General features: G+C 34.7%; 1 protein-coding gene across 1 annotated transcript in view; it reads right to left on the reverse strand.

The window, feature by feature from the left end:
• LOC127951613 (piezo-type mechanosensitive ion channel component 2-like) overlaps window positions 1-26,118 on the reverse strand; it is an 81,758-nt gene that overhangs the window by 6,014 nt on the left and 49,626 nt on the right. Inside the window, exons 25-48 of the mRNA XM_052549594.1 lie at window positions 25,807-25,972; window positions 22,682-22,925; window positions 22,141-22,243; window positions 21,798-21,957; window positions 21,571-21,660; window positions 21,048-21,175; window positions 20,843-20,905; window positions 18,471-18,574; window positions 15,725-15,839; window positions 15,113-15,181; window positions 14,866-15,032; window positions 13,064-13,242; window positions 12,617-12,790; window positions 10,907-11,674; window positions 9,684-9,942; window positions 8,920-9,102; window positions 7,019-7,304; window positions 6,606-6,744; window positions 5,728-5,875; window positions 5,351-5,565; window positions 3,667-3,825; window positions 2,802-2,949; window positions 2,535-2,723; window positions 1,304-1,396 (exon numbers count right to left, since the gene is read on the reverse strand). Coding sequence (XP_052405554.1) covers window positions 1,304-1,396; window positions 2,535-2,723; window positions 2,802-2,949; window positions 3,667-3,825; window positions 5,351-5,565; window positions 5,728-5,875; window positions 6,606-6,744; window positions 7,019-7,304; window positions 8,920-9,102; window positions 9,684-9,942; window positions 10,907-11,674; window positions 12,617-12,790; window positions 13,064-13,242; window positions 14,866-15,032; window positions 15,113-15,181; window positions 15,725-15,839; window positions 18,471-18,574; window positions 20,843-20,905; window positions 21,048-21,175; window positions 21,571-21,660; window positions 21,798-21,957; window positions 22,141-22,243; window positions 22,682-22,925; window positions 25,807-25,972 — 4,349 coding nt within the window. The remainder of the gene's footprint in view (window positions 1-1,303; window positions 1,397-2,534; window positions 2,724-2,801; window positions 2,950-3,666; window positions 3,826-5,350; window positions 5,566-5,727; window positions 5,876-6,605; window positions 6,745-7,018; window positions 7,305-8,919; window positions 9,103-9,683; window positions 9,943-10,906; window positions 11,675-12,616; window positions 12,791-13,063; window positions 13,243-14,865; window positions 15,033-15,112; window positions 15,182-15,724; window positions 15,840-18,470; window positions 18,575-20,842; window positions 20,906-21,047; window positions 21,176-21,570; window positions 21,661-21,797; window positions 21,958-22,140; window positions 22,244-22,681; window positions 22,926-25,806; window positions 25,973-26,118) is intronic.

The raw sequence follows: 26,118 nt of genomic DNA on the forward strand, positions 1-26,118 counted from the left end.
AATCAGGAATGCACAACTTATCATCATCAGGCAATATTAGTTTGTTGTCAGATCAGCATTGCTATCAGACATATACAGTATATATATGTGTGTGTGTTGTGTGTGTGATAGGGCTGGTAATTTAATGCTTTAATTACATCAATTAATTAAAAATGTTTACACATTTAATGCATTTGCTCCGCACCAGACCTATGTAGGTCATCTGACATTTCATAATATGACATTTCATGATAAATATGGGGCAACTGCGTGATGGAGCCCAGAGAATGTAATTAGAATGTCCCTAAAATTCTATTTACGGGTACAAAATGCCTGTTTGAGTTATCATATTTACCTCATATAGGCTAGTTAAGCAATATCACACGAGCTACAGGCTAAGTGCAATATCACACGAGTGCAAATGTGATACTGATCTTATACAACAGTTCAGTAAGAAAGAAGTTAATATTGTGTTATTTAAGACACAAATTTTGTCTTTTTTAATGATGATGATCCGCTTCAAGTCAAACAAGCCTAATGATTCAATGAACCATTCATAAAGAACCATTTACTTGACTCCTGAATGAATCAGCCATTTGAACGAATCGAATGAATAAATGACTCAATGACTTAATCATTAAGACATTTACCACCACCTACTGCCAGTTTTAGTTTATTATTAACAGTATCATTTCATTTAAGAAATATTTTAATATTTCCATAGTAATAATAATACAATTAATACAATTACTTATTAAAGGTATAGTTCACCCAACCAAAAATGACAATTATGTCATCATTTACATCATGTAACAAATTTTATCAAACAAAATATTTCTCACTAAAGCTACTTTCTGTAATGTCTGTTTGATGCTTTACACAACAATGACTTTAAATGATCTTTTAGGAGTAATTTATCAGCCAAATTTGATGTGCAATTAATTTGTGATTAATTAGATTTAAAAAAAATTGCATTGCTTACCAGCCCTAATATATAGTAGTATTTCAAAAGTAGCATTTATTCCTAAATAAGCCCTAATTATTTTACAATAAGAGGATTGTAGGTGAAAATTTGTTAAAATGGCAGGCAAAGAAATCCCACAATATCCAAATAGTCCTAAAACAAGTTCCATTTTATTTATGCAAAATTTAATTTCTTATTTTTTATTTTGATTATGCAATGAAATGTGACAATAGAACTCTATTGGTCATTATTAATCAGCTGTCTGAAATCATTTCTTTATATCGGTTAATTACTAGAAAACTGAAAAATGTCAAAGTACGAAGGATCTGCTGTGATTTGAACAGACACTTAGTTCCTTACTGCATCAGAGCTGTATTTTTTTACAAACTCGGCAAACTCTGCAGGAGACACAGTTTTTAGATGGTTCTGCTGGGCACTCATCGTGAAGATCGGCTGAAAACAATAAAACAAACAAGAACAGAAAAAAAGAGAGCCATGTTAATCATCAAACGGTAGGCAACTTCCCATAAGACAGACTGAAATTTTAGTTAGTGATCAAAAGTTAGTGATGTTACTGTGACTAAAACTAATTATATAAAAAAAATCATTGCTGGTAATCGAAATAAAGCTGAAATAATACAAAATATTAATATTAGATAAAAATGCTATCAAATAACTAAAACTGAAATAAAATAATAAAGATAAATTGAAAAATAAAAAAAAAATAAAACTGACATAACATAATTACTAAATTAAAATGATAATTAAAAACAACTTATAATACTGAATAAAATAAATTAAAATAATAAATAGAACAAAACAATAACTAAAATGATAATAAAAACAACTTATAATACTGAATAAAATAAAATAATAATAATACATAGAAAAAAACAATAACTAAAATGATAATAATAACAACTTATAATGCTGAATAAAATAAAATAAAAATAATAAATAGAACAAATAATAACTAAAATGATAATAAAAACAACTTATAATACTGAATAAAATAAAATAATAATAATAAATAGGACAAAACAATAAGTAAAATGACAATAAAAACAACTTATAATACTGAATAAAATGAAATTAAAATAATAAATAGAACAAAACAATAACTAAAATGATAATAAAAACAAATTATAATACTGAATAAAATAAAAGTAAAATAATAAATAGAACAAAACAATAACTAAAGTGATAATAAAAACAACTTATAATACTGAATAAAATAAAATAAAAATAATAAATAGAAAAAAACAATGAGTAATCCAACTTCAATAACTAATAAAAATGACAAAACACAATAAAATAACTAAAAATAAAATGACAACTGACAAGCATTGTAACAGTATATAAATAATATGAACTCAAAAATATCTCATCAAGTGATCTGAAATACTTTCCACATTCGTTTTATAGATTTGGATGACTCGTTTGTGTATATTTAGATTTCTGCCCATGTATTTTTAGGAGAAACAGCCGAGACAGAATAGAAAGCAATACACTGTTTCTTGTTTTCCATTGACAGTAGACACGGTCAGACATCAGAACTGAGCATGCAGACGAGCAGAAGAGTGACGTGCACCTGAAGTCCTCCCAGCGTGAGCGTGACGGACACGTCCAGCGGGGTGTTGACCACTCCTGCCACAGATTTGACCAGAGACATGAAGAGCAGCGGGAACCAAACGATGCAGATCAGGAGCATCACGATCATGCCGCCCATTCCATACTTCACGACCTTCTTCTTCTTCTGGCCGCGTGGCTGAGGGTTACGCTGCCACACGACACACACACACAGACACTCAGGATGCTGCCTTTGGAGGAAGCTGCCTGCTATTTCCCGCTTTCTTACCTTCTCGGACTCCCTCCAGCATTTGAGGATGAAGATGTGAGCGTAGATGTCCTCCACACAGATCCAGCTAGACAAGCTGAGCGTCGTGTCCGTCCAAACCCAGTCCATCACCGCACGCAACTCCGTCAGGAACGGGATCAGACGAAACCTGGGACACACAACGCATACTAAACAAGTGGATCTGTTATGTGTAGGAAATAACTGGATTGCTTTACTTATAGAAATCATTGGTCGACCGATATGCCAGCTGATACTCTGCGTTTCTTAAAGAGTTAGTTCACCCAAAAATATCTTAATGTGTGTTTCCGAAGATGAACGAAGGTCTTACTGGTTTGGAACGACATGAACGTTGAGTAATTAATGACAGAATTTTCATTATTGGGTGATTATCCCTTTCATTATCTGCAATGGTCGCCATTTTTTTTTTTCATTCCACAATAACAAATACTATTTGTGACCCTGGAGCAAAAAAACAGTCTTAAGTCTCTGGGGTATATTTTTAGCAATAGCCAAAAAAAAACATTGTATGGGTCAAAATTATAAATTTTTCTATTATGCCAAAAAAATTGGATATTCAGTAAAGATCATGTTCCTTGAAGATATTTTTTATCAAAACTTCATTTTTGATTAGTAATATGCATTGCTAAGAATTCATTTGCACAACTTTAAAGACGATTTTCTCAGTATTCAATTTTTTTTGCACCCTCAGATTCTAGATTTTCAAAAAGTTGTATCTCGTCCAAGTATTGTTCGATCCTAACAAACCATACATCAATTCGTACATTTTTATTTTTTTATTATTGACACTTAAGACTTTAGGATTTGACATCATCCTATAAAAACTGCTGTCGATCATGTTTCTCACCCCTGGAAGAGGAAGAGGTTGACGTAGTTGTAGCTCTTGGTGAGGAAGTTTCCCAGGATGCGAGTCGGATATCCACAGCGGATCTGATACGCTGACAGGCCGAAGTAAATGCATTTCACAAAGTACCAGAGCTGAGCGATCGGGTTCTGACTGAAGCGCCTGCACAGAGCAGATAAAACACATGTTAGGACCTCCAGGGCATTTCTTCTTCATGTTGAAGACATCTCCGCATCATTTGTGAATTTAAATCATGAAACTTATAAAATAAAATAAAAAACATTTTAGAACCCTATGAAAACCATTTGGTTTTAATTATTTTTATGTATTTATGAAACTTTTCGTAAGGTAATGAAATTAGGGCATAAAATATTAACAATTTAACCTTTCTTTGTAAATGCAGTGAAATGACAGTTTAAAAATTATTAATTTTTTTTGGTAAAATTACATGAATTTTGCTTTATATATATATATATATATATATATATATATATATATATATATATATATATATATATATATATATATATATATATATATATATATATATATATATATATATATATATATACAGTACAGACCAAAAGTTTGGAAACATTACTATTTTTTATGTTTTTGAAAGAAGTTTCTTCTGCTCATCAAGCCTGCATTTATTTGATCAAAAATACAGATTTTTTTAAATATTGTGATATATTATTACAATTTAAAATAATTGTTTTTAGATTTATTATACTTTAAATTATAATTTATTTATGTGATGCAAAGCTGAATTTTTAGGATCATTATCACATGATCCTTTAGAAATCATCTAATATCTAATATGATGATTCATTATCAAAGTTGGAAACAGTTCTGCTGCTTAATATTGTTTCAGAACATGTGATACTTTTTTAGGATACTTTGATGAATAAAAAGTAAAAAAAAGAAAAAAAAGAAGCTATGTTTTTAAAATATAAATATTTTGTAATAACAATATACACTACTGGTCAGTTATTTGTAATTTGTCCGTAATTTAAATAAAATCAATACTTTTATTCAGCAAGGATGTGTTAAATTGATAAAAAGTGATAGTAAAGAAAATATATTATTAGAATATATATTATTAGATTTTTTATTTTATTTTGAATAAATGCAGTTCTTTTTAACCTTTTAGTGATCAAACATATTAGACAGCAGAACTGTTTCCAACACTCATAATAAATCAGAATATTAGAATGATGTTACATGTGACACTGAAGGCTGGAGGAATGATGCTGAAAATTCAGCTTTGCATCACAGAAATAAATTTTATTTATATATAAAAAGTATATTCAAATATTTCACAATATTACATTTTTTTCTGTATTTTTGATCAAATAAATGCAGGCTTGATGAGCAGAAGAAACTTCTTTCAAAAACATTAAAAATAGTAATGTTTCCAATCTTTTGGTCTGTACTGTATTTATATATATATTTATATATGCAATTGGAATGGATTCACATTGTGGCACTAATTAATTTCAGTCCATTTTATTCTCAGTAAAATTACATTTTGCTGTTGAAATTTGTTTTTTTTAAATAATATGCAAAATTATGTATTTTAATCTATCAAACACATAAAAAGGATTAACAAACTTCTAATGTAATATAATGTCAAAACAGTCCTGAATGAATGATTTTAATTCAAATTTAAATTTCGTTCTTTTACCTCTCTGTGATTCCTGGTAAGATGAAAAACATCCAGAAATGGATGCCGAACACCAGGACGACCTGGAAAATCACTTTTCCCATCACTGTCTTGCGGAGGTACAGGGCGCGATCCACCACCATCGTGCCGAACTGGATGAGCACCATGACGAGGAACGGCCCGGGAACTTGGTCTTCAGACAGCGAGGATGTGATGTCAGCACCTCCCTGGTGTTTCTGTGAGCCAGACAAAACACACATCAACACACAACCAAGGAGAGGTCATTTTAAGAGTCAGTTTAGAGGAGAACAAGGCTAATCTGATCTGAAACCTAGCTGTCTACTGGCATGCATTCATTTTTGTATGCTTTTTATAAATCAAAATACTTTCAAGTTTACCCCAAATGCCCAGAAGCCAAAGACAATAATGATGAAATCAACAGTGTCTGCTAGAAACATCAAGACGTAAACGTCTGTGACGGCGTTGTACTCCGGGTGGATCAGGTTATAGAAGAACTGACGGATGGGCTGATAGAACTCAACCAGTCTGAAGAGAGAAGATGAAGAGGAGACAGGCTAATATAAGATATTAAAAACAGGATAAAGAATGAAAGTGTGTGCAGCAATCAGCATGAAATGGCATTCATAACCTATTTGACTTGAATTTATCCATTATCCAACTAAATGGATCATTTCACTTTGTTTTTTCAAATGACATGTTTTCCATTTAAAAAATTCTGTTTTAACACTTTAATTAAATTTATTCAATTTTAGCAATTTAATAATTTATTATTATGTTAACAATAATTGCCATATTAAATATCTGTATTAAAAAACAGAAAACCTGTCGTCTGTTTAAATTTTCTGGATTCATTCTTTTGTTTTATAATTTCATGCAAATTTATCACTAAGATGATGATAATAAAATATATGCATAGAAATTTAACAGTAAAATCTTTAAAAATATAATTCTGGTAATCTATTTGGAAAAACAGTATTGCACAATCGAGATTTACTAAAAAATAAAAATAAAACATGCAACAAAAAACTGTGATAGTCTTTAAAAATAATGTTTAATATACTTTAATATTATTGGTTAATTTTTTATTTTATTTTAGTTGCCTCAGAGGTGGAGAAATATTATATTTCTTTAATATAAATAAATTGTTTTTATATAATATTTATAAATATTATCATTAGTTTTATCACATAAAATAATATCTAAAATGTTTATTTATTTATTAAAAGATAACATCTGTTTTCCCAAATGCACTTACTTTTTGATCACATAAACCTTTGCTTTGATGAGCTGCTCTCGGATCTTCTCCATAATCAGTTCTTTGCGGCTCTTCTGTGGTACTTCTGGCTCTGTGCTGCTGTTTTCTCTATGAACGCTGTTCCGTGTGCTTGTGCTGCCTGTGAAAGCAACCAGCAACCAACCGTTAACAGTTAAACTCATAGCAATGCTCGAATAAATGTCTCAGGTTACTCATGTAACCATTGTTCCCTGAGAATAGGGAACTCCACGCTGCGTCCTCTAGAGGGCGTTAGCAAAGCGCCCTCTAGAGGACGCAGCGTGGAGTTCCCTTTCGAAAGGGAACTGTTCGTTTCACTAGTTGTCTACCAGCTAGATCAAGATGAAACCGGATTTAGCATTTGAGATGAAACGATGTTTGAGGTGACTCCTCACCGCGTTTGGAGCGCACAGATGAGCGGCGGGACAGGTGAGATCCGCAAGTGCTCTGCCGTCGCAGGTGAGGCCGATGCTCGGGGTAAAGTATCTGCACATGGACCTGGGACGAGTCCACGGACCTGCCGAGGTTCACGGACTTGAGCGAGTACGCTGGAGAACTCTTCTTCTCTTCTTCAGCTGGAATCGCCACCGCCATCTTCCCCTCGTCCACAGAATCGTCTCGATGAAGACCCTCATCCTTATGGGACGCTTTAGGGTCGTCTTCATCCCAGAGACCGTGACACTGAGCCAGAGAGAGAGAGAGAGCCAGAGAGAGAGAGAGAGAGAGAGAGAGAGCATGTGCATTAATTCAGGCAAACAAACGCTAAGGAATCGCAGGATTGGAAAAGCAAAGCTGTGATTCATCAAATACCTTTTTATTGCATGTTTAATCAAAGCTGTGAAGTAAATAAATGGCACTTTTGGAAACAAGACAAAAATTACATTACATTTAGCAATAAAAATAAATTAAATAATAAATAAATAAAAAATCAGGGCTTTAAAAATGGATTCTGAATCTGCAGGGCTGCAAAATAATTGCAAACACCATTAAATAAATCTTAAATGCACAAATTTTACACAAGCAGTGTTTATTTTTTCATAAAATCACTTCTACGTGACATTGCACTTTTTTAACCAGGCTAGTGATATCACAAAAACTTTTTTTTTTTGCCTTTTTGAACTATAATGTGCACAGATTAATCTTTGGCAGTAAGAAACATTTATTTACTGTCGATGTAAATAAAGTAGACTTTAATTATTTTCCCACACACTCGTTTTTGAACAGGTAAACCTTTGCTTTTGCATTTAAGAATTACATTTGACTTGATTTATCTAGTTACTAAATGTCCCTTATTGTCAAAGATTTAATTATTATAAAATGTATCATTTTCTCCCCTGCAGGTTTCATTCACATTCACAGATATTTCTATGTATCCTGGTGAAAACTGCAATGTCATGCTGGAGATATTTACTAGTGTTTGATTTTCTGAAATAACCTGAAACCTGGAGATGAGAGAAACCTCAAACGCTAGGAATTGATTTTAAAATCCATTTTATGGTTTTCAAAGCTCTCAACAGTCTAGTGGCTTCGTTTAGATTTCTTAATGTCTGGTGAATTATATTTCCAGCTGAATCTTGGCTCTAATCTCTCATCTAAATTGACATACATCTCAAAACTGAAGCAGAAAACAAGCAGAAAAAGCAAGTATTTATTCTGAAAAAGATTTCGGAATGCAAAATCCATTAGTGTGCAAACCTTAAAACTCAAATAAATATGCAAACATATAGTAATTAAATATAATGACAAAATATACTTAGTGAAGTTTTTAATTTCTATGTATTCTGCATTTATCTTTGCATTTGCTAACTCACAGTTAACGGGAACATTCTCTTAAAAGTTATGAGCAACCTTCAACTTTAAAAGAGCATTTGTTCAAAGTGATCTAGCTTTTATGTTATAGGGGACATTCGTCTAAAATATTTCACGTTACTACCCTTTTCAGAATGTTCAAGAGAACGCTCAAACCTTCAAATGTAACGTTCCCAAAATTCTAAAATAGAATGTTCATTTAAACGTTGTGGCACAACTGAGAAAATAAGTTTTAGAACATTCAATCAACTGGACGTTTTGAACATTCTGAGAACTTTTCTAAATAATGTTTTCACAACTTAAAGGGAACATTAGCAAACCTTTCTTAGAACGTATTTTTGTTTTCAGCTGGTCTTGACACTATAATGTTTTTTAAATTATTTTAATTATGCTTTTAAAGTTGCTTTACTGAAAACTTACAGCTTTATTAGTGCTATGAGATTGGCCACAACAATCATCACCATGATGTGGCAAAGACAGGATGTACCTTTAGTATGGATCTGTGGAAAAACAGCGCCAGCAGCTGAATCAGGTCATAGTGCACGTATCCTTCCTTCTTCTCTGTGCCGATGATGTTGGGCGGATGGTATGGCTTCCCCTCATTGACTTTCAGGTTCTGGTTGAATGGGAAAAAACTGAACTGGAAGAAGTATTTGATGACGATGGTGACCTGGAGAGAGAAAAGAAAAACACATTTACAAACGATTTATACCTATATTTAAAGTAATAGTTCACAGAAAAATTAGAATTTGTTAATAATCTCCTCACCTTCAGGCCATTCAAGATGTAGATGAGTTTGTTTCTTCATTGGATTTGTATATATTCATCATTACATCATTTGCTCAGCAGTGGATGCTCTGCAGTGAATGGGTGCCGTCAGAACGAGAGTCCAAACAGCTGATAAAAACATCACAATAATCCACACCACTCAACTCTATCAGTTAACATCTTGAGAAGGGATCATTGTGTTTTTTATGTTACAAACATGCAGCTTTTGGCTTCACAAGAAGTTAACTGATGGACTGGAGTGGTGTGAATGACTTGTGGATTATTGGGATGTTTTTATCAGACTCTCATTCTGACGGCACCCATTCACTGCAGCGCATCCATAGGTGAATGCTACATTTCTCCAAATCTGATGAAGAAACAAACTCATCTACATCTTGGATGGCCTGAAGGTGTACAACTTGAATGTTTAACTAGGTCTGCACAGAATCTGTGAGTCCAGAATGACTGAAAACAAACTCTGACCTCTGTGTACACGATGGCCGTCATCCAGAAACGCTTGCTGGGCCGAGGAACAGAGAGCATCGCCCACAGGAAGATGAGGATGGGCAGCACCAGAGTCACCATGGAAGCCGAGATCATGTGGTTGAGGATGATGACCAGGAAACAGACCATCTCAGAGTGCGCCACCAGCAGGTTATAGAGAGCATAACACAGCTGGAGCCCGAGCGGCTGCGATTTATAGAAACGCTCAGAGTTCTCCAGCTCCTCATCATAGAACATTCTGGAGAACAGCACAAAAACAGAGCACATTAAATGTCTTACCTACAATTCACATTTATATCGTTCTCCAGTTCTGCTGGTGATGAGAGCATCAGCGATATTTAAATATAAGCAATGTTGTTATTATTAATAAAAACTTTAACTGATACTTAAATTACTCAAAAAACTTTGCTGAATAAAATACATTAAAATACATCAAGTATAATATTAAATGAAAAATATTGCATATAAAAAAATATAGTTGCTAGAACTAAGATGAAAAGCTACCTAAAAATGACAAAAGCACATTATAAAATTACGAACTGAAAACTAAATCTAAAGCTTAACTAAAATTAAAAGGCAGCTATTTTGAAATATCTTTTAAATGAAAACGAATAAAAATGACAAATGCTCATCATAAAATTACTGAGATAGAACCAAAACTAAAGCTTAAATAAAAAATTACCATTTAGATATTTAAAAACTAAAACTAAAAACAACAAAAGCAAATCATAAAATCACTAAATGAATCTAATATATATCTAAATGGCAACTATTTGGAAATATTTTTAAACAAAACCAATGAAAATGTCAAAACACATTAAATTAGTAACCGAGATAAAACTCAAATTTAAATAAAAATAAAAAAGAAACCATTTAGAAATATTTTAGGAAAAAAAAAACTACAAATGACAAATGTTCATAAATATAAAAAATATTTACTGTAAAAATATTAAACAAAAATGAATTGATGTGACAAATGCAAATAATTATTATCTATTTAACTATTTAGAAATATTACACTAAAACTAATAAATTACTCCAAAATTACTGTAAATAAATAAATATATATATAAGCTAATTCAAAATATTAATAAAACCTACTACTGTATATCAATGATGCAGTTAGATGTGTGATTACTGGGACACCACAGAGCCCTCTGAAGAAGCTGTAATGTAGACAAGCTCTACGTGACAGAACTCACTTGTTGAGCAGCAGTTCGCTGGCGGTCAGATCGGTGGTCATGGAGGGCAGCAGAGGGTCGTCCAGATCGGATCTGCTGTCGGGCGTCATCAGCATCAGCCGTTTGTCACTGTCACTTTCGTCCGAGCTCACAGACAGACGGTCGAAGCTCACGGCTTTGCTGTAGCTGGGCGGCACGTCAGCGTCCGAGGTGTTGGGGGCGTCTGTGTCCGGGGTGAAAAGCTGTCCGCTGACCACGTTCTCCAGTCCTGATGATTCGCCCTCGTCCTGTCGGATCGGCTGTTCACCGTCCTCATCTTCAGTAATGTACTGCTCTTCCTCTCGATGCTCCTCACAATCCAGCTGAGGAGCCTGAACATCTTCAACTGCTTCCTCTGGATCCACTAAATCCCATTGGATTTCCTCTTCCACATCTCCTGTAGCTTCCTCTGCCGGCTCATCTGTCGCTTCCTGCTTCTCTTCTTCTGCTAGCTCATCTGTCCCTTCTTGTGTCACTTCCTCTTCTGGCTCATCGGTCTCTTCCTGCCTCTCTTCTTCTGGCAGCTCACCTGTCACTTCCTGTGTCTCTTCCTCTTCCAGCTCATTGGCTGCTTCCTGTTTCACTTCTTCCTCTTTCAGTTCCTCGTGATCTGCTCTCTCAGGTTTGTCCTCAACAGTCTCAGCGGTTTCGTCCTCTTTCACCTGCACCTGTTCTTTCTCGTCCTCGACCTCGTCTATAGTGTCGTTGGTTCCTTGCCGAGAGAACAGTGTGATGCACTGAGTAGCTTCACTAGAAGCGAAACGACAAAAAACAACACCAACAGCTGATGAGCTCAAAACAATCACCGTAAACTTATCATCTGTGAACACTACAACACATCTTAAGATATTTTGATATTGAATATTGGCTTAGAATAACACAGCTGCCTCCAATACTGCATTACTCTATACAAAAATAAAAAATAATTATATTTACTACTGAAATATCATCCATAATTTCTAGAAACTGATTGATATTTGATGCATCATAAATGTTCATTACGTAGAACCAATAATTGTTGTTATGCTACAATAATAAAAACATATGCATTATATATATTTTATAACACAATGTCGTATTTTACATGAATATTAACATTATTATTATTATTATTATTATGGCTGTTGTTGATATTGTTATTACTATTAGTAAATGTTATGTTAAATGTTTTCGTTAACTAGATGGTATTTTGGTATTAATAATTATATTAATAATATCAATATTAAATTGGATTAATTGTAATAACATATTTAATAATTAGTCTAATACAAAATATTATAATTATTACGATATATTAAAATAATGTCATGATTCATGATTCCTAATGATATTAATTATTAACTGAATAATAATAATTCAACTATTGTTTTTACAATTATTAATAAAAACATAATAATGATAATAGTAAAGCTATTGTTATTGTTCTAACTAATACAAAATGAATATAGAAGAAAAAATAGATTTTTTAAAAATAAATAAAATACATTTTTAATATTTATCTATCTTTTAGTCATTTAGCATTTTCTCTTCGGTTGTTCACTCATGATGGTAAACCTGTTTTCATTTATTTATTTATTTATTTTTTAATGTAATGCTGAAATCAAAACAAAGAAGAAAAAAAACCATAGGCTGATGGGAGTGTGGAGGGTGAGGATGAATGTGATGAAGATGTGATGATGAAGAGTCCAGCACCTGGACATGACGCTGCTTCCACTGTCCGCAGAGGAGTTGGACATGTCCAGACCATACATTTTGCGTAGCTTGGGACGAGCGCGTTCGCTGGTTTTGGGAATATTCTGAGGCATGTCGTCTAAGTCATCCAGAGTGGACTGACAGGACATCAGCATGGTGGCTTCGGTGTATGCGCTGATGGATGGACAGATGACATGAGCAGAAATATAATGCAATGAAAATGACAACAAGACAAAATTTGAAATGAAATGAGGTTGCCAAGTCTCCTGATTCTTAAATGTTGCTACTGAGATTAAAAAAAACCTTTAAATATAATTGAATGAAAATGATGTCAATGCATAAATTCTAATAATTGTGTTTTGATTCTTTTGAAATGTAGAAACATAATTTCTTGATACTTTTTTAGTAAGATTCAATCTGTTGATGATACAAGTCAAAGCTGAAGACCTGGACATGCTGTCTCTGGAAGCGAAGGAATCCAGACTGTGATCGACTCGTCTGCGGCGCGCTCTGTTCGAGCAGGAGTCCTCCTCACTGATCCGGTCCAGTCCAGATTCACGAGATCCGTTCAGTTTCATCTGCTTCTTGTAGTACACATGTATGCTTTCGCGGGACGGCACGTTTCCCTGCAGGACAAACGATACAGTGGATCAGTTCTAGATCAACATCAGCTAAACGGATTCATTTAATTCTTAGACTATAGTCATAGATTTCAAAATTCCAAAAAGATATATATTTTTTTAATTACACATACTATTGAACTTAAAGGGATACTCCACCCTAAAATTGTGTCATTAATCACTTACCCCCATGTCTTTCCAAACCCGTAAAATCTCTGTTCGTCTTCGGAAAACAATTTAAGATAATTTGGATGAAAATCGGGAGGCTGTCCCATAGGCTGCCCAGTAAATAACAGTGTCAAAGTCCAGAAAAGGTATGAAAGCCGTCGTCAGAATACTCCATCTGCCATCATACGTGCAATCTGGGTTATATGAGGTGACGGGAACACTTTTTGTAAGTGAAGAAAACCAAATGCATATCACGGTGCATCGTATGCTCTTCTGTGTCCTCCGCACCACTAGGATGCGCTGTTTTATTTCAAATCAAAGTTAAATACATGTAGAAGCAGTGCATCCTTGTGGCGCGGAGAACACACAGCCAGGGGGCAAGGAACTCGACCGGAAGTTGAAGTCGGATGGGGGCTGCCATCTTTTAGCAGAACTTCACTTGCGTTAGCATTCCCATTGACTCCCATTCATTTTGGCGTCACTTTGACAGCGAATAACTTTACATCTGAGGCGTTTAAAGACTCCGTTTGTCCATTATTTATTTCTAAAGATACACGACAATGTATAAAGGGCTCCATTACCTTCTATGTTACATTATGGCCCTGTATAAACAGTTTTTGTAAAAAATAGGCTAACGATTGCGTCATAACCACTGGACTCTCTGTCGCATTACCGTACAGACAGGAGGAGAAGCTCGCAGGCAATTAACTTAATATGGCGTACTGGCGTTACATTTTAAAATAATATACAAAATAATTAGTCAGATTACTTACTCCTGCTCACTCACGCCAAAGAACTCCCCGCTCAAGCTCGCCGTCTCTGCAAGATTAACGATGGCAGTTTTCACGCACAGCTACTAGAAGATTTACATCTGTCAGACAGGTTGCTGACGTCGTCAAGCTTCGTTTGAGTCTGCGCGTCAGAAACGGAAGTGCTAAAAAACGCTAAAAATGGGCTTCACTTGTCTCAATTGAGTTCCAATGGGGTCGCTGTGTCCATTTCTTTTACTGTCTATGCACACAGCACACAGTGATATAGAGAGACACAGAGGAGACCGTTGGGAAAGGAATTATTGAATAAAGTTGTTATTTTTGTTTTCTTCGCTTACAAAAAGTGTTCCCTGTCACTTCATATAACCCAGATTGCACGTCTGATGGCAGATGGAGTATTCTGACGACGGCTTTTCATACCCTTTCTGGACCTTGACACTGTTATTCACTTGGCAGTCTATGGGACAGTCTCAAGCCTCCAGGTTTTCATCCAAAATATCTTAAATTGTGGTCCGAAGATGAACAGAGCTTTAATGGGGTTTGGAACGACATGGGGGTAAGTGATTAATGACAACATTTTCATTTTGGGGTGGAGTAACCCTTTAAAAGTTGAATTTACTTCAGATTTTTTTTTGCAGTCATTTGCCATCATCACATTTTAAAATAAATGTCTATATATTATAAGCAGAACCTTCTTGACTTCTCTGGTCAGCATGCAGCGCTCGATGCGCAGAACGGTGGAGATGTCGATGTATTCTCTGCAGACGGAGTTCAGCCACTTGGTGATGCTCTCAACGGTGGTCAGAAACAGCACCCAGGTGAACTTGATGATGTTGAAGACCCTCTTGATGATGTTGTCTACAGGAAGTGGAGGAAAGGTTAGTTTGGTTTGTCTGTAGTTGATATAAACAGGAAATGAAGGCACTTTATGAACACACCTGGTCCGTCCGTTTTGTCTTCCTCTGAACTCTGACGATCTTCTTCACCGATCTCTATCGCCACATGACCTACACACAGAAAGTTGATTATCAATGAGATAACTATTTATAACTATGGCCACAACTTTTTAGTTAAAGTCTATTTCTATGTAGCTATTGCGACTTTTTATCTCACAATTCTGAGTTTATATCTCACATTCTCTCTTTGTTTCTCGTGATAACATCTGGCAAAGAGACTAATGTAAACTAGCCTTCGGGCTAATTTGGGTACATTTACATTCATGAATGTTAATTAATGTAAACTGTCCCTTTTTGTGAAATATATTTTTTTAAAGGGAAAAAAAAAATGTCGGAATTACAAGATAACTCATAATTATGAGAATTCAATGCAATTCCAAGCTTAAATCTCACAATTCTGACTATTTTGTTTCCACCTTGAAAAAAATTAATTACAACTTCTTATAATTCAGAATTTACTTCTGACAAATTCTAAAGAAATCAAATGTATGAGATATAAACTCAAGATTGAGAAATATGAACACATTTTTGAGAAAAATGTCAGATAAATTCAGAATTCTTATTTTTTTTTAACAACGTTTACAATTGCAGTACCGTCTTTCTTGTCTTTTCTACGTCTGCGGCCGTATCGCTTCCAGAAATGACGTCTCCCTTTGCCTCTTTCTTTCAGGGCTGCTTTAGAGTCAGCGATCCAGGTGTGATACACAAACTACAGAACATCAATATGAATTAATCTATCAATGCTATGTTTATATAGTGTTGCTCAAGGACGTCAACACATGCACGTCACATGTTCAGCCAATGAAGGAAGCCAGATGAAATTTAACTCATGATTAAATTTGTCCATGACATACATATATTACATGAACCATTCAGACCATGCATTTGTAATTAAATCACTGAAAAGTCTGAATCTGACACTGGATAAACAAGCACATCCACCACAGAATACCAACAATGAATACAAACAACTCTTTTCCATCCAAATCTTTGAAATCCATTAGAATTTTTGACTTGTATTATACATGTGTACTGACATGTTTTTATTCATTCATTGGATTAAACGAGTTGTTTGGATCCAGGTTACACAAGAAAATGGAAAATTCATAGACAGTAAATGTTTTTTGCTTCACTCATATCTGAATGGCTGGTGAACGCTTGGTGTAAAATGGTTAGATGTTTTTTGTGGTCATTTCTGAAATGCAGTGGAGCAAATCACATCATTTAGTTGCAAATAAAAACTTTAAAGTAAACGAACAGAAATAAGACAGTGAAATGACTTGGAAAAAATAAAAGTACCTTCCCAAAAACACCACATTAAACAATGAACAACAGCCTAAAATCATTTCCATTCCATGCATCCTCAAAGGAGTTATATTTCAAAATTTCATTTCATTTTATTTTATTTTTTACAAATATAACTGGAACAACACGGAATGGAAATCTTAACAATAAAACACCATCAGCAAACACAGGGATGGAAACCCAGATGACACGTTCCCCGCGGTGGTACCTTGGCCGCCCTGATTAAATACTGAAGAACAGTTTTGGGCAGTTTAATGATAGATCTTGGTAAAGCCACGAGGGCCGAAGCAAACTTTCTGATCGCTCGCTAAGAGGAGAAAACCAGGAGAAAGTCACAGCATCAGTGTCCTGAAGCCCTTCAAACAGTTACAGCACTATACAACACAACACATGATCAATAAATCACAAGAGTGTCACTAAACAGATGAATAAAGCCTCCGCAACAGACACTCTGGAAAAACCATTGGTGCTTTTGAGGAATGTTTATTTGTTCATTTCTCAAACAATCCATCCATCCATCTATCTCTCAATCACCCATCCATCCATCCATCCATCCATCTATCTATCTTTCAATCACCCATCCATCCATCCATCTATCTCTCAATCACCCATCCATTCATCCATCTATCTCTCAATCACCCATCCATCCATCCATCTATCTTTCAATCACCCATCCATCCATCCATCTATCTCTCAATCACCCATCCATCCATCCATCCATCTATCTTTCAATCACCCATCCATCCATCCATCTATCTCTCAATCACCCATCCATCCATCCATCCATCTATCTTTCAATCACCCATCCATCTATCTCTCAATCACCCATCCATCCATCCATCTATCTCTCAATCACCCATCCATCCATCCATCCATCTATCTTTCAATCACCCATCCATCCATCTATCTCTCAATCACCCATCCATCCATCCATCCATCTATCTCTCAATCACCCATCCGTCCATATATCTCTCAATCACCCATCCATCCACCTATCTCTCAATGACCCATTCATCCATCCATCCAGCTATCTCTCAATCACCCATCCATCCTTCCATCCATCCATCCATCTATCTCTCAATCACCAATCCATCCATCCATCCATCCATCCATCCATCCAATTATCTCTCAATCACCAATACATCCATCCATCCATCTATCTCTCAATCACCCATCCATCCATCTATCTCTCACTCACCCATCCATCCATCCATCCATCCATCTATCTCTCAATCACCCATCCATCCATCCATCCATCCAGCTATCTCTCAATCACCCATCCATCCTTCCATCCATCCATCCATCTATCTCTCAATCACCAATCCATCCATCCATCCATCCATCCATCCAATTATCTCTCAATCACCAATACATCCATCCATCCATCTATCTCTCAATCACCCATCCATCCATCTATCTCTCACTCACCCATCCATCCATCCATCCATCCATCTCACAATCACCCATCCACCCATCCATCTCTCAATCACCCATCCATCCATCTATCTATCAATCACCCATCCAATCCATCCATCTATCTCTCAATCATCCATCCATCCATCCATCCATCTATCTATCTATCTATCTCTCAATCACCCATCCATCCATCCATCTATCTCTCAATCACCCATCCATCCATCCATCTATCTCTCAATCACCCATCCATCCATCTATATATCTCTCAATCATCCATCTATCCATCCATCCATCTATCTATCAACCATCTATCTATATAGATACACACACAAATTTATAGTATAAGTATCTGCTATACTGTAAGAAAGATTTCACTGATTTACATTATGAGCTATCAGAATTTTGTTCAAATAAGTATCAGCAGCTGCACCAAACAACCTATTTAGTTTTTTTTTCTCCAAATTCTGTTTATCTCACACTAAATGAGCCATAAAAGTCTGATGGATCAAAAATGATACAAAACATAAAACACATATGTGAACCGAGTAGAATAACTGTAAGCTGGACTCCAGAGAAGTTCAATCAGTTTTCTTCTGCAGACCAGCAGCGGTTCACTCACCAGGAAGGCTGATCTCTTGGGCAGTTCTTCTTCTTTTTTCTCCTCCTCTTCCTCTTCCTCTTCACTGTCAGTTTCAAACAGGTAATAATCACCACTTCTCACCACTGAGAGAGGAATGGATGAGCAAAAACAATTGTATAAAACTTGCAAAGAGGAGAATAACATGTTTCTGAGAATTCATACAACATTGAAAAAATGTGTTATTGACTAATCAATTAAAATAATGACGTTTTTTACAGCCGTACATGTCATAACAGACAATACTAATGAATCTCTTGACTGAACTTACCTGAATCTCTAAATCTGAAAACCATAGTCAAACTTTGTTTTAAAGGCATGACAGATTAGCATGAGTCATTAACATTTGCAAAGCAGTACCACAAAAAAACAATAAAAACCTTAGACCATTGAAGATTCGTGCACATCCCATTATAGGCTTTTTATAAAATGTAGAGTATGTTTTATATTTGTTATAGTACTTCAATAAAACAGCATATTATCAATCAAAGAAATCAACAAATTGGGCTAGTCACTCATCTCACACCACAAAAACACCTCTTTGTCAGTTTCACAGTCGCATGGCAAAACAGGATTTGGAATAAGGAAACTGCCTTGTGTCCTTGAACAGAAGAGCCACAATGGATGGGGAGGACAGGGGAGGATGCTGGGAAAACATTTCAACACTTTATTTAAGAGCCTCAGATTAACAAAACCCTGAAAATCTCTAAAAAAGACCACATTTTTTACAGTGATTAGTGTCTCTCTTTAAAAAGAAAACTACAATGGTGATACCGTGGTTTTCAGTCATGGTACCACAGTAATACCATGGATTTCCGGACAGGATTCTGATATTAATACTATGGTATTCTTTGCAGTTCATGTACAGTAAATACCATAGTATATGAATATGGCAATCATATTCAGTCGTATGATACCATCGCTGTACCATGGTACCACCACAGTATGTTTGTATATGACAGCTTTTCCTTAATAGACTAGATTCTAATCACTATATAAAACAAGCCTTGATGTTTAAAGAAGGTTTACGGTTAAATCACATCTCACGTGCTCACGCTGATAGCAGAGATCAGCTCATCAAAGACGACAAAGTAAATACCTTCTCACTCATATCACACCAACACAATGAGCTTGAGGGTATTTCTTTTGCTTTTTCATGGTTTTTCTGTTGAGCACTTTCTTTGTTGAAGAGGAGATAAAGAGAGGGACCATAAATGTCTGGTTTATAAAGTTATTTCACCCAAAAATGACCATTTAATAAACCTATTGTCAATCAAAAGACTATTTGGAAACCACAAGAAGTGCTGGCTCTTTTTTTAAATATATTTTAAAATGTAATTTATGCTTCACATTTTTGTGGAAATCGATCAGTTTTTTTCCAGGATATTTTTTTTTTTTTTTGTAAATAGAAAATTCAAAAGAATGGCATTTATTTAAAATAGAAATCTTTTGTAACATAATAAATGTCTTTACAGTCACACTTTACAGTTTGATCGATTTGAAGCATCTTTATGAACAAAAATATTAATTAAATGGAAAATTTATATATAAATATATATATGTGTGTGTGTGTGTGTGTGTGTGTGTGTATCTGTAAAAGATCTTTAACACTAGCTTGCTCTATTCTTTATTTTTTCTATATCTTTCTATTTATTTATTATATTATTTAAAATAATATATATATCCCATGCTACGTGTGCTGTGTTAACCTAACTGAGACTTGTTATAGCACTTACATATCATTGCTCTTTTTGTTGTTTTTGATTGCTTCCACTGTCCTCATTCCCTGAAACATTTCAAAACATTTTCATTTATGGATGAAATATTCTTATAATACCAAGGTAATACCAGCTCAAGCTGCTTCATTATTATATGGTCATGAGTGAAATCTCTCCCTTTTCTACAACAGAGTGTTTAGTGTATTTTAATAAAGCAGAGTGATTCTCTACTGTACGGCTCCGTTCACCTGCTCATACGGTCACGTGACAACAAACCAGAACCATCCAGACATTCAGCCTTTTCGGCTGCTGTATAGATCTATTTAAGGCACCAAATCGATGTCATTTTTTACATCTGTAAGTGATGGAATACTTTTAGTTCTACACTTCAAAAGATCAAGGAAAATGTGGTTCCTGATGAAATGCCTGCTTTAAAGCATCTACCACTGGTTGTTAACACTGCATGTATAATCATAAGGCAGACGGCCTTAAATAGATGTAGAAAAGTCTAAGGTCTGGAGGGTGTGTTTGTCGTCTCGGAGGTCTGACGGAGCACAGGTGCAGTATGGGAATCCTCTGACTTCTGGTCAAGGACACAAGGATCAGTGAGATCAGAGGAAGGTATGAGGAACCTACTGGACGCATGGTCAACCCAAGGCCTCCACCACTGCTTTTTTTGCACCTTGTTTTTCTTTTTCTCTGCAAATGAAATGTTACAATGTTAATGAAAGCATGTCAGAAGTGACACTGGCGAAATTGGAAATGAAACCTTTTCCTGCTGCCAGCTAAATGCATACGAAAGCACACTATTTTAATTTACTGTCGTGATCTATATCTTTACCATCGTCATCGTCTTCGTTGTCGTCAGGTTGGACGAGTTTCTGCTCGTCTCCAGACACCTGAGCCATGCTGAGCATCTTCTCCTTTCCTCTCTTGAACTTCTGCTGCCGCGTCTTAATACGATCCATCCTAAATGAATGCATTCAGAGTAATGAGAGAAATCCTTCACAGCACATTTAATAATAATAACAAACTCTAATACCATGTGCACTGTAGTAATATTAAAAATAGGACAAATAGTCGATTTTTTTAAATGTAAAACTCTCTTCTACTCACCAAGGCTTCATTTAAATCCAGTAAAAACACAGCAATATTATGAAATGTTAATGCAATTTAAAATAAACTTTAAAATATCAGGCAGGCTGGTGAAAAGCTAAGCTTTTATATAACTTCATAACATGAGCTAAGGTTGCTCGAGTGGTGGTTTTCAATTAGAAATGATGACTTGGGTAACTGTTGAGCTCTACTATGGACTATTACATGCAACTCATGAAGTAAAACACATATGAAAGGATGTTTCTCACTGTCTCTTCAGTTGCTCCATGGATCTCTTCTCCTCCTCCAGACGAGCTCTCACGACCTTCACAATGCTGGCCTGAAACAGCTCTGCTCCTCTGACAGACAGATGGATGATACTTAACTAAACTGTACTGATGTTTACACTTACTGTACAAATATAAAACGATCCCTCAAACAAAATCGTACATTTGAATCAAATCTAACACACTTGTGTAAACATGTATGTAAATACCGAGATGCGAGAATCTGTCCGGCGCGGATGTCTGCGACCACATGCAGGAAGTAGTAGCTCATGAAGACACGTCTCTGCAGCAGGAGGAACGTAAAGCAGATACTGTCCCAAATAATCCCAGCCTCGTCCCTCGGCACCTCACATCCATCTAAAGACACGCCTGAAGACACACGGGACACGGAGAATTGAATAATGCAATGTTGCTTCTCAACGAGAAGGTTATACGTTAAAGATGCATTTTGTAAAGCAAACAAGCATAAGAATATACTGTGCACACAAATATTGGCTAAAATAAAACATAGATTAGAAACCAGAATCTTGGCCAAAAGCCACCTTTCTTTACCTTCAAGAGCTTTGTATTCTTTTATGGTGCAGGCAAGACTGAGCAGCTGAACCAACCAGCAGCTATTCTTCACCAAATGCTTGATATAACCACACGCCAAAATCTGTGAAAAAAAAAAAAAAATACAATTCTTAATGCATGCAACACTTCTTTTAATTTATTGCTTTATTGTGTTTTTCTGTTTATGCATTTACTAGCCTCCTCAACAGACTAAAATAATAAATCATAATTTATTATTTATTTAATTTTATTCAGTGATACAAAACTTTTATAACTATTAAACCTTCATGGTAATGAAACATTAAATGCAGAACATATACTGTAAAATAAAAAAGTGTACTGTACTTTAATAATAAAATACATTAATTATAAATTATAATATATATTAAATTAATATTCAAATTATAAATTAATAAAACATCTATAAAATACGTTGAGATGTTCTTTTTTTATATCTGATTTTGGCCAAATTGGCTGAAAATCGTAAATGCACTTCTTTAATGGATTTTTTTTTTTTTTTTTTTTGCTTTAAGACACTCACAGCAAACACGTTCTTCATTGTGATGACGAAGACATTGTAAGCTATGAGGAAATCCCAGTAACGGAGGATCTTCTTGATTGGCTTGAGCAAGAGATCGCCACCAAAGAGCAGGAAGTAAAAACACGCCACCAGGTAACCCATGCAGAAGACGCTGATCCGAGTCGTGCCCGTGATGAAGATGATGGTCAGGACGAACCAGAACAGGTAGCTAAACATGATCACCTTCAGCATGTCCAGGTACGACCTGAGAGAAGGAAATAACATTAACATGAGAGTAACGTTTAACTGACGTTTGTTTAAATGATCCATCCAAACTAGGGATGCGCCAGTAATAAACCTCTCAGCCAATAACGATAACCGATAATTTAGAACGATATCTGCCGATACGATACCTATAGTTTAGTTTTCTTAAGAAAAATAAATCTCACCTCGTTAACTATACGGAGCCCTCTCATTTTGTACATAATACTACAGGTTAAAATTAACAACAAAGCTATTATATTAAATTCTGTTTATTTAAAGATAATAATCACAGTCAAATAAAAACCGCTCATCATAATCGATTTATTCAAACATATATATTTAATTAATTTGTTTTGTATATATATATAGAAACGCTGATTGAGATGTGATAAATTTCTGTAAGTTACTGTACTTAGTACTTTATTTTTCAACATACCTTCTGATGTTCATTCATGTTTATTTTGCAGTGTAACTTAATTAAAGTGGAAGAGTCTCGTGTGCCGTAAAACAGAGATCTGTCACATCGCTGTAAAATGTGTGCCAAAATGGCATTTATTGTTTGAATTTTGTAATAAAATGTACAAATTTTGAAAGCTGAGACATTGTTGCTTATTATAAGGAGGTGCATTAGAAATAATGTTTAGTGAAGGAAAACTGCAGGTCTGGGTCAAACAGAACCCATGTTGATGGTGCAGCACTAATACTATTTATTTGGGACAGCCAAAATGTAAAAACATAATAAAATGTTGTGGTGCATTATAAAACTAGCAGAGAAAAAAGTATTTTAACAGTAAAAATTTACACGGTGCATTTACTGGTACTTAAAAATTATTTCATAGCATAATTACATGATAAATGTAGATCAAAAAAAAAAATAGAACTGTTTTTAAATGTAATTAATAATTCTAAGATAATGTGCTGACTATAACTACATAATATAAATGACACATGCATGTTCTTAGCCTTATGTTCTTATAACTATTCTCTGTATTATGGTTGAAAATAAAATAGAACAAAAAAAAAAGTAAACATAATTTGGATTTATTCAAAAGTATTTTTACGGTAAAACATTACACTGTTCATTCACTGTTACAAAAATATGTTCTATGATGATTATATGACAAATGTAGAGCATATCAAGTAAAAAAATAAAAAAAAAATAAATAATAAAAAATAAAAAATAAAAAAATAAAAATAACAAATAAAAAATAAAAATAAAATAAAGGCTTATATTAAAAAAAAATTATAAATATTTTTGTCTAAATAAAAATAAACTCATAAGTTAAGGTGTTACAGTGGCTGTCCAACTATGGTTCGTGTACAAAATAATGTTAAATATAATAAATAAAATAATGTGATCAGTTAACTTGATGTTAAGTGCACAGTGGAAGTATGCAAATAGGCAGGCAGCCATAATTTATTTAAATGTTATGCTTCATTTCCTATACAATCTCAGACATCCTGACAGCCATAATTATAATGAGCGGATCGATACCCGGAGCAATTCCTTCACATGCTCATTTTCTTGCACGCTAAAAGCTCACACATGCTTTGAAATGCACTTTAGACCCGCCGCTCCAAAGGTTGAAGCACATTCTCCGGGCTTCACGGCCTGTTTGCAGACGCTGGATGCTGTGTTTAGCCACAGGTCTCTACTAAGAGCTCTGATGAAAAGCTGAGATGTATTGCATTGATGGACATCAACAAGCAGCAGCTTCCTCCCCTAAAATCAATCACCTTGTAGAAAAAAGATCAGTCCATACTTAAAAGCTACTTATTGGGTTAGAGCTCAGACAGAGAGAGAAAGAGAGCATATGATGGTGCCTTATGGATTTTTCCCTTCTTTCTGTAATGTGATCCATGGAAATTCTTGGAAAGTGAGGGTGAAAGAGGATCACGTACAGCAGAAGTGACTGACATTCAAAGACCTGAATAAACTGCTCCTCAACCTCAGTCCTCAGAAAATACAGACATTCACACTGACAGCAATGTGCAGGGACTATATTTCATAAGCAATGTCTGAAAAAATATCTGGGGGAAAAATTTAGGTCTAATAAATAAATATATATATATATATTTTTTTTTTTTTAATTAATAGCTCTCAATTATACTGTAATGTTGAATGGCTATAGTCAATTGTTAAATATTAGGGGGGAAACATTTATAGAAAAATTAGTAGTATTGGTATCAGTGATAGTGGCCTTCAGTCATGAAAAAAGTAAAAATTAAAATTAAAATATACTGTCATTATGTTGTTGGTACATTAATTTGAATGCAAAATATATATAAACACACACACACACACACATACTTGTTTATTTTTTATTTATTTTTCAGTCTGACATATTCACACTTTATTTATGTATTTATCTTTGTTAAATTTATCATTATTTGAATATTAATCTGAAAGAGAACATTTTAGTTTGACAAGTTGACTTTGATCAATTCTATTTAAGTGATCTGAAGTTTATTTATTTATTGATTTAATTACTCATTTACTTGATTCATTTTATTTTTCATTCTGTCTAAAGGAGAACATTTTCATATGTTATGTTGCATTTGTTTATTTCACTTAACCACATGTAAAAAATAATAATTTGTACATACACTTTATTTATCCTTTCTTATTGTTTTTTTTTTTTTTGGCTGAAAGAAAAATTATGCATTGTCAAGTAACATTTGATGACTTTGTTAAAGAAAAAAAAAACCTGGCCTACCTAAACTAAAGATATATAATCTAACTGGCTTTGAATGGAGACGATAACATTATTAGTCGCTTTTAGTTTTTCCACAAGTTTTAACCTGCTAGACATCTGCAGTTCTCTGCTGGATATGAGTGCGTAAGCATGGACCTGTAAGTAAAGGACCAGTGTTGTGTGTACCTGCAGTGAATGAAGTCTGGTACTGGGTTGTGAACGCTGAAGGACGCCGCGTCCAGGTCTCGACAGATCTCCACGTTATCTCCCGCCATCAGACGAACCGCAGCTTTGTTTTCATCTTCAAACACCTGCCTCTGCAGCGACGCACACAGCAGCAGCATGAAGTCATCTACATCAGACAAACACAAGAGCGAAGCAGAGGGGAAATTCATTTAAGGGTCAATATGGAGGAGGCGGCTGATGGTATTTTTGCATTTCTTTGGTGTTGTCCATCAGCGACAAACACTGTGATTCATGGTGATCTGTTACTGTGGT

The sequence above is a fragment of the Carassius gibelio genome, chromosome B2 (genome assembly GCF_023724105.1).
Source record: "Carassius gibelio isolate Cgi1373 ecotype wild population from Czech Republic chromosome B2, carGib1.2-hapl.c, whole genome shotgun sequence".
Classification (NCBI taxonomy): Eukaryota; Metazoa; Chordata; class Actinopteri; order Cypriniformes; family Cyprinidae; genus Carassius; species Carassius gibelio.